General features: G+C 37.9%; 1 protein-coding gene across 1 annotated transcript in view; it reads right to left on the bottom strand.

The window, feature by feature from the left end:
- SEC24A (SEC24 homolog A, COPII coat complex component) overlaps positions 1–15,236 on the bottom strand; it is a 43,130-nt gene extending 27,894 nt beyond the window's left edge. The window contains 4 exon segments of the mRNA XM_032238896.1: positions 5,562–5,639; positions 6,413–6,541; positions 8,391–8,882; positions 15,051–15,236. Coding sequence (XP_032094787.1) covers positions 5,562–5,639; positions 6,413–6,541; positions 8,391–8,882; positions 15,051–15,132 — 781 coding nt within the window. The 5' untranslated portion in view covers positions 15,133–15,236.
- Between the last annotated feature and the right edge of the window lie 747 nt (positions 15,237–15,983).

The raw sequence follows: 15,983 nt of genomic DNA, 5'->3' as shown, positions 1-15,983 counted from the left end.
AATACTTTCAAAACAAAGTAATATAATTCAAACTAAAACCACAAACATAACTTCCAATTTTAGTTCACCTCTCCCACCCCTGGCAGAAATATTGCTAACTTAAATCATCACAATCATTTAGCTGCCTCAATAAAGCTTCAGTTTATGATGTTTCTGCTTTGGAGAGCCTCAGCATGCTCAGTCTAAATAAATACAGTTATGTCACCCTATTCTTTTTGTTTTTATTAAACAAAACATTGACCTTTTTGTAATCACAGCTTTTGAAGGCTTTAAATTACAAATGGAATTCTCACGTTGAACAAAAATCTAGTCATTATACTGTAATATTTATTTATAGGTCTGACATGTGGCACCAATCTAAAAGAACTCTGAATGGCTTATACTGCTCTCTTTCAGTAAAAAAAAGGTTAAAATGAAAAGTAAAAAACAAAGAAAACAATTAGCAACTGTAGCTGAAATTTCAAAATGTTTCACATCTGAGGCTGCCGGACAAAGAGGCTTCCAGACAGAGAGTCTTCCAGCAGCCAGCCCACAACCATAGAGCACACTCCTAGAGTGGCCGCTGCTGGAAGACTCGGCAGCTGAGTTTTGGAGTTTTGAAGCCAGAGAAGAAGTTATGCTCGGAGCGCGGTGGGGGCGGAACAGGCGCTCGCGCAACCCCCCTCTCCAGCCGGGCAGAACTCCATGCACTGACCTAGAGGGTATCCCGAATGTACCAAGCCACGGGAGCTGGGGAGCGGGCAGAGCGCTACGTGCCTTGGTGCCATAAGGATACTCCCTAGGTCAGTGAATGGTGCTCTGCCCAGCTGAAGAGGGCCAGCCGGTTGCTAGTGAGCGTGGTCACCTCAAGACTGCTTCGCCCCGAGGATGTGCCCGGCTGTTCGGGAGCCAGTTCACAAGGGAGCAGCTGCCCAACAACCCCAAAACAATAAGCCCTCCCCCTATAATAAGCCCAAGGCCATATTTCGTGGGGCAAAAGAAAATAAGACCATGTCTTATTTTCGGGGAAACACGGTATCAGAACATGAACTCACCAATATTAAACCAATATTGGCATACAAACAATAGTTTGAGGACAGTGTACCTGCACTACTCTCAGTGCCATCACTGGTGACTATCATATCAGAGTTAGTGTTAGTAGCGTGAGTAGTGTTCCAATGAAGACTTGGTATAGTATTCATAACTTTAAAAAGAAATTCTATCACACAGAAATAGGAATAGATCATTTAACAAAATATAGATTACAGCAAGCATTTTTTGCTGGGAAAAAAAATAAAGATTTTGTTCAATTAACTTTCCTTTTCATATGATTAAGAACAGATACTTGAACATATAGGTAGTTATTCCCAACAGTAATTGAGACTGGGAATTCCAACGCTAAGTAAGACACAAGATCATGTGATTGCGCTGTCTTATGATAGCAATTCCAACAGTCCCAAATGCCGTTGAATCTGGTTGCAGAATTCCATGGTCACATCACCATTTGCGATCTCCTATTAACTTTCCCATTGACTTTGCTTGTCACAAGCCAGCAAAGAAGGTTTGCAACAATGATCATATGACCACGGGCCACTGTGATGTTGTAATTACAAGCCAGCTGCCAAGCAACCAAGCTGCAATCGCATGATCTTGATGTCTAATAAAACACATTATTACATTATCTGGAGGACCACATCAAAAACTGCTAACGGAAATCTGGGAACAATATCATAAAGAAATAGATGGAACTATCAGGGCTACACACTATTTCCAGGTATTTCTCCTGGCAATATTCTCAATAACAGCTAGGCCCATCCTTAACTTGGGATTTCAGATACAAGAGACTATTTTTTTGCTAGGACTTCACCCGAATGTATTTTTTACATTCAAAGTTCAATGTTTTTGAAGTAATCCAGCCAGTGCTTAAATCTGCAGATTCGCTAGCATCATATCTTTTGCACATGGATTAGCTGTCTTTTGTACATTATTCTGGAAAGTGTTGTCTTTAATTAGGAATGCTGGTAACATGTTTTCAAAGTTTCATAAGAATTCTAAGTTGAATCACGGAGTGCTCAAGCATATAGTTCATCAGTAGGCAGAAAAATGGTGGTTAGGAAATAGACAAAATAAATTTTAACCACACATTAAAAATAGACTTCTTAGGTAACTAGGACTTGGGGTGACTACTGCATATGTTTAGGAAGAGCACAGCAAACTGGATCTGATATTCACAAAGCAAAGAGAAAGCTGAACAACTATGTTCTGCAGTGTGATGCAAGCTTGAACCTGGAGCCAGAAAGTGGAAAGTAAATAAAAACAGCAGCTAATGCAACTGCAAAATCACATGAATCCAAATTTCCATGCCAGCAAAGGGATTTCATCAACATTGTGGAACTTTGGACCTTTTTGGTCCTGATGTTTTAGACACTGAAACTGATGAAAAATGTATATAAAACCATGCAGTATGAATGCTTTGTAGTCTCAAATCTGCAATAAACAAGACTGGTTTGCGCTGCTTCTTTGTTCCAAATAACAGACCTTCAAACATGGATTAATGTCTTGTTACAGAAGGTCAGCAAGGAGACAGTTTGCCGCCACTTTGTATAAATAAAAATGGATCGCAAAAGTTGTTATAAAAGTCATGTCATGTTGTCCAAGATTGTTGGAAGAACCAATTCACCAAGGACATGACTTACTTTCACTTTTCCCAGATTATTCTTCAAACCCTCAATGCCCAAAGCTTGAGTATATCAGAATCAGAATCACCTGAGCATGCTGAAAATTTCCTAACTCTTGACAATGAATCCAGCCATTTGTTATTAAAAATATCAAGCACAAAAGATGGAGAATTTTAAGTACACTTTATTGCCCTGAAACACAATACTGTTTCCCTGAAAATAAGACCTCTCCAGATAATAAGCCCAATCGGACTTTTGAGTGCATGCGCTAACATAAGCCCTCCCCCGAAAATAAGCCCTCCGTGAAACTATTGCAACACAGCAGCAGCCATGAGGTGACCACGCTTGCCACCTCCTGCACCTCAAAAATAATAAGACATCCCCGAAAATAAAGCAAAGTGCTTATTTCGGGGGTCAAAAGGGAGGAACACAGTATTAACCAGCAAGCTTGTGAACCATTCTTGCAATCAAAGACCATGAGGGTTGTGGTAGTGGATGAATTAGATAAAGATCATACAATGGGGCAAAACTCAATAAATGTCTCATGTAGTAACAAAAAAATGGGGCTTAATTGTGGACATAAGATAAAGACTACCTGTAATGTCTTTCATTAGGTTCTTGTCAGATCATGAAACTGCTTTTCAGGAGATAATTCAGAAACAGATTGTTTCTAAGATCCAATTAAAATTAAACACTTTTTTTTTCAAACCAACCATAGCTAAGTGGCTTCCTCCTGTATCAATTGTTACTGGCCATTTCCCCTGTTCTGTAATTAAGGTAAAACTGATTTTGATAGGATACTTAATGTATGTGAAATGTTATACAGCTGTAATTTGCTCAAACATAAAATGAATTACTAAAAACTTTTTACATTCTACATGTACTTAAGGTGGATTTACTTTTGTTTATTTTTGATTAGTTGTGTTCAGAAGGGCAACATTTTAATGAATATTCAGATTACTGTACTTTTTGGAGTATAAAACACACCTTTATTTTGCAAAAATGGCCGTGCATAGCTTTTAGGAGGCTTCCAGAGTGCTTCTGGGGCCTGGGGAGTGCAAAAATGAGCAAAAAACAGGCCGTTCCCCCACCCAGGAGCACTCTATAAGCCTCCTAAAGGCTATGCATGCCCTTTGTTTGACGAAAAGCGGGGCATTTTTTTCCTTGCTTTTGCTCCTCCCCTCAACCCCCAGGAATACTCTAAAAGCCTCCTAAAGACTATGCATGCCCTTTTTTTAAACAAAAAAAGGCCCATTTTCACGAAAAATGGGATATTTTTTGGAGGTCTGCAGAGTGCAAAAACTTTTTTTAAAATTTTCCTCTTCAAAATCTTGGTGTGTCTTATACTCTGAAAAATACGATAAATAGTACACATAGTTCTTGATTTACAACAATTTATTTGGTGACCGTTCAAAGTTACAATGGCACTAAAAAAGTGACTTATGACAGATTTTCACAGTTATATGTGATCACCTTTTGCAACCTTCTGACAAGCAAAGTCAATGGGCAAGCCAGATTCACTTAACAACAGGGTTACTAACTTATCAATTGCATTGATTCACTTAACAACTGAGGCAAAAAAGGTAAAAAAAATGGAAACTCAACAAATGTTTCACTAAACAGAAATTTTGAGCTCAATTGTGGTCATTAGCTGAGGACTACCTGTATACCCTCCTCTCCAAGGTCATTAAACCAAAAGTGAGCCATTCAATATATATTTTTCTTGCTATTTATAAGAATCTAGAAAAGTGATGGTGAAAAACATGTACTGTATTTTACTTCAGAGATCATTGAGATAGAAACCCCACAATTTCTTAAAAGAATTCATTTTTAGTACAAATTAAAGAAATCTAGATAGAAAAATATTTGCAAATTTTAGAATTCAAGAACACCTTCCAAAAATGCAGTTAACTGAACTGGAACTGGTCTGGTTTCCAATATCACAAGTATTTATCTACTTCTTTGGTTCTAAGAGCATTTTTGTTCTAAAGTAATATTACCCTAAAAAATTCAGTCTTTATTATTCTACTTCATATTTACTTTTCAAAAATGAAATACAAAACTGCATCTTTGATTACTAATACCTATTCACATACTGTAGAAAAACTATTCAGATTATATCAAAAAGAATAGAGTTCTTTTAGTAAAAAATGAAGATTTCAGAACTTTTCTAATGAGTAAATCACAATTTAAATGAGCTGCCCCCATTAGTGATTTAAATCTAATATACCAAGCATTACACATACCTAACAATTATTGTAATGTATAATATGTTAGTTTTCATTAAGATTTAACCAGCATGACAAAAGTTAAATCACGTGATTTTAGACCAAATCATTCTGCAAGACAGTTCATTTTATACTACACCCCCACTTAAAGATGAATCATGCAGGGGCAACTTCTTTAATTTAAGGAAAATAGAAATTGTTATTAATAGTCAATCACAAAGAAAAATATTTTAGGTCTAATGTTTTAATGGATAAATTTCAAAACTGTTTTGCTTTGTTGATAGTTAACCTAGCATTTTCATTGTTAACTAATTATGACTACAGCTTTGTCTTGAGGTTTTAAACAAATCCATTACATCCTGTTTAAACACACATTTCACATCTTGATTAAAACCAGACTATAAAGTGCTGCTGAGTGAAGTATTATAATATTACTAAATGTCTGTTAAATTACTGCAGGTGTCCATATCACTTTTAAGTCACAGAGTTATACATAATGTATAAATATATATATTCAATTTTCAATTCCAGAAAGCACATTTCCTCTATACCAAAATAGTTCATAATTGTGTTGTGTGGCTGTTTTGAAACAATATATGGACAGGCACAATAGAAACAATTAATTCCCCATTTAACTTACTTTTGAGCAATGGAAATAGAATAAAAACTATCTTACCCAGGAAACCACCTCCTTCTATTGCATCAAAATTGTTTGGGACTGATAGTCCATCATTAGCAGGGCATGTAGTATCACCTATTAACAAAATAATCTATTAGAAATAAGTAACACTGATCACAGCTGATATCATAATGTAGATTGTAAATCATAATTCATAGCTTAACATTATGTGTAAATAGGGCCATTATGACCCATTCAATATACTATGGTTAAAATAAATCATGGCTCAGTAGAATATATAAACTCAGTCCTTGCTTATGAAGTTAAAAAAACTTGGTCCATAAAAAATTATGCTACACTATCATGTTTCCCCAAAAATAAGACCTTCAGGAACTTTTTCTGCGACCAAGGCTTTCCTGAAAGCCTCTGCAGTTGATAAGAGCTCTGGATTGATCCGGAGCTCTGTTATCGGCTGCAGAGGCCTTCAGGAAAGCCTTGCTAGCTATAGAAGAAATGGGCCGGCAAGGCAGCTGCCAGGGGGTGTGAGGTCTGGCTGCAACTCTCCAAAGTTAAGTAGTAGGGCAGGTCCACCCCTCCATCCCCACCCTAGCTTAATTTTTATCCATGCACATTGGAGTGGGTGGGGTCCTAATTAGGGCTTATTTTGAGGGTAGGGCTTATATTGGGTGCATGTGTAAAAATCAAACTAGGGCTTACTTTTGGGATAGGTCATATTTTCGGGGAAAGTGTTTTTTTTTTCCTTTTCAGCTGTTAATAGGTTTCCTTTTCTCCTAAATAAAGTATCACCACTGGAATTGAATCATATTCAATTACTCTTACATAATTCACATTTTTGCTCTTAACTGGATGAAAGCAGTTATTCCTCTAATAACCACGTTAATGCTTACCTTCTTGCATACTTGATGAGTTCTGTACAGCCTGGGATGCAGTGCTTGCTGGGGGAGGAGCTAATGGGGGAGCAGAGGGGTGTGTATAAACTGGACTTCCAACTGCAGAAGGTCCTAAAGGAGGTTGAACTGGCAAATAAATGTAACTGATTAGCTTGCGGTGGAACAGTATCCACAAGAACCAGTAGAACTTACACCTTTTCTCAGTTTCTCAATGAATTAATTTTGATACAGAGTCTGTTTATTTCTTAGTTAGCACAATAGCAATAGCACTTAAGATTTATAAACCACTTCACAGTGCTTTTACAGACCTCTAATTGATTTACAGAGTCAACAATATTGTCCCCAATAATTTGGGTCCTCATTTTACCAAACTCAGAAGGATGGAAGGCTGAATCAACCTTGAGCCTGGCAAGATTCAAACTGCCAAACTGCAGTTAGCCAGCAGTACTGTACTCTAAACACTGTGCCACAGGGGTGGGCACTATGGCCCCTTTACCACCTATGGATTTCAACTCCCAGAATTCCTAGCCAGCTACTGTGTTGAAGTCCACAGATCATAAAAGGGCCATAGCAGCCCACCCCTTCTTATAGTTTAGTGCTAGGTATAAATCAAATCATTATTGCAGATTTGGAAAAAAAAAACTACAGTAATTTAAGTTTAATGTTAACATAAGCAAAATCACAGATCTTACCCAATGCAATTATCCCATGAGAAGTTGCTGACGAAGACGAAACGCATTACTACAGAATCATACAGTGTGTTTCTATAGCTAGAGATGGATTATTAGGTTTTCAATTCCCTTAAATACTACAATATAGTGACTCACATACAGTTGTTCTATGCAAATATATGTTCTATATAAGTGTATCATATCATTTAATAGACAAGAGACAAGAAGTACAGAGAATGCAGCAAGAACGAAGTTCAGCAACCCAGGCCAGCATATCCATTCTACAGCAGGGATAGAATGTTCTTTATAGCTACCCTTTTTCTCATCACCACATCAGCATTACTTATCTGTGGCAAGACAGAATCAATACAGGTAGTCCTCGACTTACAACAGTTCATTTAGTGACTATTCAAAGTTACGATGACACTGAAAAGTGTGACTTATGACCATTTTCACAGTTATGACTGTTGCAGGTTCCCCATGATCATATGATCAAAATTCAGACGCTTGGCAACCAGTTCATATTTATGACCGCTGCTGTGATGTGATCACCTTTTGTGACCTTCTGACAAGCAAAGTCAATGGGGAAACCAGATTCACTTAACTAACTTATCAGCCGCAGTGATTCACTTAACATGGGGCAAAAACTCACTTAACAAATGTCTCACTTAACAACAGAAATTTCAGGCTCAGTTGTGATCGTAAGTTGAGGACTAACTGTACTTGCAAGTTCATATTACAGCCCATCTATATATTATATTCTACCATGCCACACAGTTCTACTATAATTTCTTAACCCCCAGAAATATCAGAGAGCTGAAAATTCACTAAACAACAAATCAGTTGCCAACTAATGACTCACATTAAACAGCAAGAAAATTTATTATTGCTAATGAAATAGAACATTATTGCTAATTAGGGTTTGAAATCTTATTTGTTTAACCTACTGGATTAAGGAATCTGCAACCCTCCAGATATAATATTCTTTATCTTTGGATATGCTGGTTGATGCTGCTGAATACTGTAACTGAATTACAACTTGCAGTACTGTCAGCCAACAGAGCATTTGAAACAGACTAAACTGGTTTTCCAACTCTGTCATGAAAGGGGAATCCTTCTGACACAAATTTGTGGAATCTTAGAAGTTGTAAAGGAGGAGGAGACTGAGGGAATCCCATTATTTTAGTACAAGCCCACTTATACAATCCTTGGTTTCATGTTCATAAGCATTTTCTGGGATGAAAAATACCTAGGATTTTTCCCTAGATGGGATATGAGTCTTGGAATTGCTTCCTTTTTCTTACCTTGCCTTGTATAGGTGTTGTGAATTGGAGGACCTCCAGCAGAAGAAACATAATGGTAGTTTGTGGGCAAATTTGTATTCCCTGATGGCAACAAGGGCGAAGTTACCGTGTGAGCAAAATGATTTGGTTGAGATACTATATTAGGTTGAGTCAAAGGATTCTGCATATATTGCCAGTTTGAATTAGCTGAGAAATTATTTCCAGAATAAAAACTACCATCAGAAGTTGATATAGCAGTTGAGTTCTGCAACAAAGAAGGCATTTGGGCAACAGGACTTGGCTGTGATGCTGTCAGAGAAGATCCCATTGGGGTTCTATTAAGAGTCTGACCAGAAGGTATATTCCAAGATGTCCCATGGCTATATTGTCCGGAGGTGGCATGCAGAGGATTCTTTGTTGCAATTTGCTGAGTATACATATTTGGGATCAAAGAGTTATGTCCCTGTCCATCTGATAAGTGTGATGAATTCATCAATGAGCCTGGCACAGGACCTAAAGGAAGACATTTCCAATTAATAAATGAGAAACATTTTTGTTGAGAAACCTTAGGTTATTTCAGTAATTAAAATAAAATGAATAAGGCCAACCACTAACTTTATTTGGCTTTACAAACTGCTGAACTACTCAGAAATCCCACAGCTTCATTACTGTATGTAATTCCATAATAAAAGGTACGGATACTTAAGATGTGTAAGTGAATCCCGGCAACTCCACAACTGTACAAACCCTCTCTTTAGCAATGGTTTAAAAGAAGTCATAGGGAAATGCTGGAGAAGTAATAAAAAAAAATCCAAATGAAGTATTACCCATGGGCACCATCAACTTCAGCATTACATTAAATTATGTAATTTTAAAAAGGATGCATTTTTGTCAACAGAATAACCATTACCTGAAAATAGAGAACAATTATCTGCACATAGTGGGGAAACCTGGAGGCATAATGGTATTACAAGACCTCAGGGAAGGAACTGACAGAAAGAAATATATCAGCCACCTTCTTTGCTGTGGCCAACTAGATATATTTTCTAACAGCATGTGCTGTTATTTCAAAATAGCTATACGGATTCTATATTTTATCAAAAGAATAATAACCAGATAAAATTAATATGTTCCTGTATGAAAAAGAACATATTAGGTATTTCTTCAAATTTTCTGCAACTTGAAACAAGAGTCTCAAACTGATGGCTAACCTCATATCCAGTGACAACAGGAAATAGGCCAACATCTTGTGTGGCAGCTTCAAGTAGGCCACGTGTATAGACAGCTGAACTTTTAGCCTCACATTGAGGCATCGCCAACCACATCAAACAGTAGCAGTGCCTGTGGAAGCAGGTCCTGTCCCTGCCTGCAATTTACATCAAGCTAAGGCTAGGGGTGCAGCTGTGTCTTGGTCTACTTCCTGTGGAAGCAGATGCTTTTCACCCTATTGTTAGGAGGGGTCACAGCAAACAGTGGGCCGAGCAGGCTCTAGCAGGGTTGGACTTATGCTCTCATTTTCCCAAGGTGCCTCAAGGAAAGACCTTGCAGAGGGAGACAGTGGTGGGATCTGTAAGCCAACTGCAGGACAACAGCTGGGCCTGGCTGTGGTAGAACAGAGAGATCCCATTTCCCCCACCTAGACATTCAGTGCTTTCCCACTGCAACTTCTCCTGCTCACATATTCTCCATGCAAGAGTGACTCACTACACACCTAGCTCTAATATCAGTAACAATTGCAACTGTCACTGCATAGCAAACATGGTAGCCAAAGTGAAATGATGAATAAGGATGGATAAAAATGATGGATGAAATTTAAATTAAAAAGTCAAGTTTAAAATGAGATGGTACACGTTTTCTTAAAAATTTCTTAACAAATACAAAATGAAAAACATAACTTCTTATAATATACTAATCTTTATAATATTCAGTAGAAGCAAGCATGATAACAGGCTTGTTAACTAGACTTCTCAGTAAAAGAGCAATGACTAAGAAGGTTAATGAATAGTGAATATGAGTACAATTTATACAATAAAGAATCTATGCAAAGAATGGAGGAAAGAATACAAAACGAAGCAAAAAGAGAACAGAGCACACTATTGCAGTTTCAAGGATTTGAGAACTAAATTCCTTATCCAAAGCTATGTTTAGTAAAAATTAATAATATCAATGGACAATTAATTCTACCACCTTTCGGAAAGTTCTCAACTGTAGGAAAAACAGACAAATCATTTTATCTAAATCTGAATTTTCTGATTAAGTACATACACTTTCTAAAATTGTACCTACCTTTCTCGGAATTCTTAAGACTATTCATTCAAAGTTATATCAAAGAATATATAGGTACAGGTGGTCTTTGACTTACAACAGTTCATTTAGTGACCGTTCGAAGTTGCAGTGGCATGGAAAAATGTGACTTATGACCATTTCAGTTATGACCTTTGCAGCATGTGATCAAAATTCAGATGCTTAGCAGCTGGTTTATACATATGATTGTTGCTATGTTCCAAGGTCATATGATCACCTTTTACGACCTTCTGACAAGCAGTCAGTGGATAAGCCAGATTTTCTTAGCAACCAGATTAGTAGCTTATCAACTGAAGTGATTCACTTAACAACTATGACAACAAAGGTCGTAAAATGAGGTAAAACTCACTTAACAAATGTTTCACTTAGCAACAGATATTTTGGGCTCAATTGTGGTCATAAGTCAAGGATTATCTTTCAACGGTTCTTTTAGTGACTGTTTAAAGTTACAAAGGCATTGAAAAAAGTGAGTTATGACCATTTTCCACACTTACAACCATTGCTGCATCTCATGGTCACATGATCAAAATTTGGATGTTTGGCAACTGACTGATAGTTACAATGCTTGCAGTGTCGCAGGGTCATCTGATACCCTTTTGTTACCTTTGACAAGTAATGTCAATGAGGAAGTCAGATTCACTTAACAGCTGTGTTACTAATTCAACAACTCTAGTGGTTCACTTAAGAACTATGGCAAGAAAACTCCTAAAATGAGGCAAAACTCACTTAACAAATGCTAAGTGACATAAATGTTTGGCTCAGTTGTGGTCCTTGGTTGAGGACCACCTGTAATTTTATTGAGAACTACAGTGAATAAGATGATTTTAAGTAATTAAATACAATGCTACTGACTATGGATTTATATCACAAGGTAATCAAACTCATCTGACCAAAAGCCATTAGAATTAAATCAGCCAAAATAAGAACCTATAGAATACGTACAGTATGGACAGCTTTAAATTCAATAGGACCTATAAGAAATTTCTAACTGGAATTGCCTTGAAATCACAAAGTAGGGAGCCTCATAGCAACATTTCTAGTTTTTCAGAGCTGTGGCAAATCACAATGACAAATGACTTTTGTGGGGGGATGGATAGTGCTCATACTGTGACAATTCAAACATCAGATTCTAAAATGTGCTATGCCCGTGTAACTAAATACAGCATCAAATTATATAACAAGTCTAGAGTACATCTCCTTTGGGGAAAGCGTAAAAGCTTAAATGTTCCCATCATTCCATATAAGAATTTCCATAGAATGTTCAGGATCAGAACCCATTTCTCTACATAGAAAATGGCTAATAATTACAAGGCAGCATGAACATAAATTTTCCTATTACTTCAGAAACAAATTGGAATTCTAATTATGTTTCTTTGTAACACTTTAGTCTTCCAAAGCAATATTCAGCATTAATGCAAATAAATTAATGACTTAAAATTTTCTTGGATGCTCAGAAAATCAGAGATGAGAATTTCTGCTACATACTATGCCTAATTCCATTTCCTCTTCCTTTTTATATAGGATGTCAGGTCTTATTTTCAGTTTTATAATTACAGAAATGTGATTCCTTTAAATATTAAAGGAATTCCAGTTTTCAAACAGACAATGAATACTGCCACTACTGGGTTAGAAAAGCAGAAAGGTAATGGAGAATGATAGTTTACTATTTTGTCTAGCATAAGACGAACATGTTTTCTCTTTAGGCTTGCCCTGATTGTAAAAACAAGTGGAATCTATAATTCCTTAATTCAGAATTATACATTTTTAATAAGAGAGCATTCTTATATCAACCAGTCACCTAGTATCGTCTGTATGTATATTGTTCTATTTAAAACTGCAGTTTATTCAAAATTACTGCCTCTATTGCCACAGAAGCTGCACAAGATTGTGGGTAACCACAAACCACATTCAGAATTCTGTGCAATTAAGTCAAATGAGTCTTGGGATATTTTTTAAGCTAAAATACATGTAATTAATTAATTAAAATATAATTTAAAGAATTACTTCTAAAAAAATAATTTTAATTGACAACACCTAAAAGACTTTAGAGTGCAAATTTCAAGATTTTCCAATATTTTAAATCATCATAAATCCACACAGACAAACTAAAATATAAGACCTATACAAGTTTAAAATCGTTTCAACTAAAGAAAGATAATACACCATATAGGTAATCCTTGACTTGCAACCATTTGTTTAGTTACCTCGAAGTTACAATGGCACTGAAAAAGTGACATGAAATTTTTTCATACTTACAACCATTGCACCATCCCTGTAGTCACACATTCAGACACCTATTTAATGATGATTGCACTGTCCTGGGATCATGTGATCACCTTTTGACAAGCAAAGCCAAGTCAATGGAGAAACCAAATTCACTAAACTGTGTAACTAATTTAACAAATGCAGTGATTCATTCAACAAGAAAGGTTGTAAAATGGGGCAAAACTCACTTAACTGTCTTGCTTATAGCAAGATAAATTTTGGGTTCAATTGTGATTGTAAGTCAAGGACTACCTGGAGTATCTGGGCCTTCATTTGAAGTAAAGAAAGATAACATGATAGAATATAAAATTATACATGGTATAGAAAATACGGATGGAGCAGGTTTTTTCTTTCAATATTAGGATTCAGAGTTACTTATTGAAACTAAATATGTTGAGAATTCAGGAGTGTTAGAACAAAGTATATTTTAAATAATGCAAAGTTAAAATGGGATTCACTGCTTCCTTTAGCCAAATTTATAGCTAATAGTTTTGGTAACAGGTAGTACACCTAAACATCAGCTAGAATTGTAAGTCATGAACTACCTGTACCGTAATTTGCATCAAGACAAAACATATTGATTAAAAATCACACACCATGCCTATATGTCCATCTTGATTGATTTGCAAAATATCAAGAATCTACAGGCCAAATGCTACTCTTCCTAAATCAGTTTGCAACACACTAAACAATACCATTGGCTTGCATTCTTTCTACATCTCTATTTGTTGCCCATCAGCTCCAGCAATGATCCTGTTGCAATAAACAATCATGTCATTTCCAGCTAACTTTATGTCACTATCACTTTACAATACAGAATGCCCATATCAATTTAGAATTCTACACTTCATGTTAAATAGGAAACTCACATAATGTAACCTATGATCATTAACTCCAAATTGGTGTAGTAAAAGGGGAAAGGACAAAGTTCTGTATTACAGAACCATGGAATCACAGTTTCAATCTCTTAAGAAACAAAATTTGTACAACTCCTATAAGTACTAATACACCTTGATTCTCTTCCTAGACCTACAATCTTTAAAAAAAATAGAATACTAATTACTGTCAACATCCAACTATGAAACTATACAGTGAAACACAGCTAAAGATTGGCTATTGCTCTATTTTTACCAGAAGAACACACAGGTCGGCACACAGTTGAGACACAGTTTACAGTTCCTCAGCCAGCCTCATTTGTCAGCTTTCAGTTCCAGAGAGGAGGAGAAATTGAGCAACTAGTCAGCTGAGAGATTTTTCTGATTATACCAGCATAATGAACTCCTTAAACCAGGAGCATTTGAATTATGCACAGCATTCTTTACACCCACAGATCCCAGAAAGCAAGTAGCATCCATTCTGTTTCTTCACAACAGTGCTTTTATATATATCTGTAGGAAGACTGGTCAGCTGGGAAGCCGTCTCAAAAGAGTAATTGATCAATTAATTGTACAAAAGACAAATATTGTAAACCATCCCGTTTTCTAAAGATATATAAACTCATACAGCGTCAATAGGTTGCAAGCCACATTAGGGTACTGCCATATATATTAATATATGTATATATATATTCTGCTACGCAGATTAACCTATTTCTCCCTCTGGGAGCCGCTTCCCGTGTCTTCGTGTTAAATTCTGGGAAATACTCTCAAGCGGCAGAGGCGTTTCATCGTTAGGAGCATCGCCAGGGAGTGACACAGGGAGCGCCCATCGCTGCCTCGTCCCCAAGAACGCTAAGAAAATGCTCCACAGCTGCTACTAGTGCGGATGCCACGGCTGCAACTAGTCCCTTCTCCCAGGACCTCCCTATGACCCTCAACGCCTTCCAAGCACGAGTGCCATCGCGAAAGGAAAGCAGGGCCTCGGGATGGGAAACCAGGGGAGCCCGCCTAGCAAAAAGCCCGTCTTCTGCTCGAAGTGCCATCCAGCTCCTCGAGGGGCGACAGCCGAAGGGGGTCCGCGTACCGCCGCCGCCACGTACACGGATCCTCCGCGCTCCCGGCCGCCCTGCCCCTCCGCGGCGTGACATACGACTGTCCTGCCGAGAGGAGCCAGAGATTCAAGCCCCCTTTAGAGGAGCCAGTGATGACCCGGGGTGCGGCCGGGTTCACTCACCATTGCTGTACGGCTGCTGCGGTGGCGGCGGCTGGCCGGCTCTAGTAAGGCTATTATACGCGGGCCTTCCCGGCTGGGCCATAGCGGCAAGCAAGAGGATCGCTTCGCGGGCGTCTCTGAGTCTTGCTCCGGCGCCAAGCCCAGGAGGGGAGGCCCTGCTCTTCACACCGGAAGAAAGTAAACGAAGGCCGCGCAGGCGCACTCGGTACACGTGGCACTTCCGGAACGGAGGATCCCGCAGCCGTAGGCGGGGCTTAGGGTTGAAAAACCGTGGCCTTGGAGGCGCGGTAGAGATTTAAAGGAATAGCACTCTGGGGACATCATCGGGGCGGGGTTTTGCTTTAAAAGCGTTGAATTGACAGGCGGGATTCAGTGACACCTAGGCTCACCTTGCTCAGAGTCCAATTTTAAAGAAAAAAAAATCGACCCATAGCTGCTCAGAACCATCAGTGGGTAAATCAATAAGTCTTCTAGGATTCGGAGAGTGAATTTTCTTCAATCCTGGGAACTCAGCTCACCCAGAGTTTGAGATTTAGTATAGTGTAAGGTCAAGTCAAAAATTGACAACACTGTACAGAAGAGTTTGCCACACTGCATCATCTGGCCTGACTTTTCACCTTTCCAGTGTAGGTTATGCTGCAGCTGTGATATTTCTTAGACTTCTGCCACCTAAGCAGAGCTGATGTGGCTCAGTTTTTTGACATCAGCAATGGCATCTGCAGAATCTTGCACTATGTTGCAATACAAGTTCCACCTCTTATCTACATACAGAAGGGAAGGGCTTGTTTCACAATAGAACACTGCGTTCAACTTTCTCTTGCTTCCATGGCACCCATTACATTTCAGGCAGGTTTAGCTAGGCGACAACTTCTATAACAGTATTTTAAAAGATAAAAGAAAGGTATTTTTAAGATTCTGCAAAAGTTTGATAGT

This window comes from Thamnophis elegans, chromosome 2 (genome assembly GCF_009769535.1).
Source record: "Thamnophis elegans isolate rThaEle1 chromosome 2, rThaEle1.pri, whole genome shotgun sequence".
Classification (NCBI taxonomy): Eukaryota; Metazoa; Chordata; class Lepidosauria; order Squamata; family Colubridae; genus Thamnophis; species Thamnophis elegans.
The sequence above is the reverse complement of the archived record's forward strand: the minus strand, read 5'-3'. Positions and strand labels throughout refer to the sequence as shown.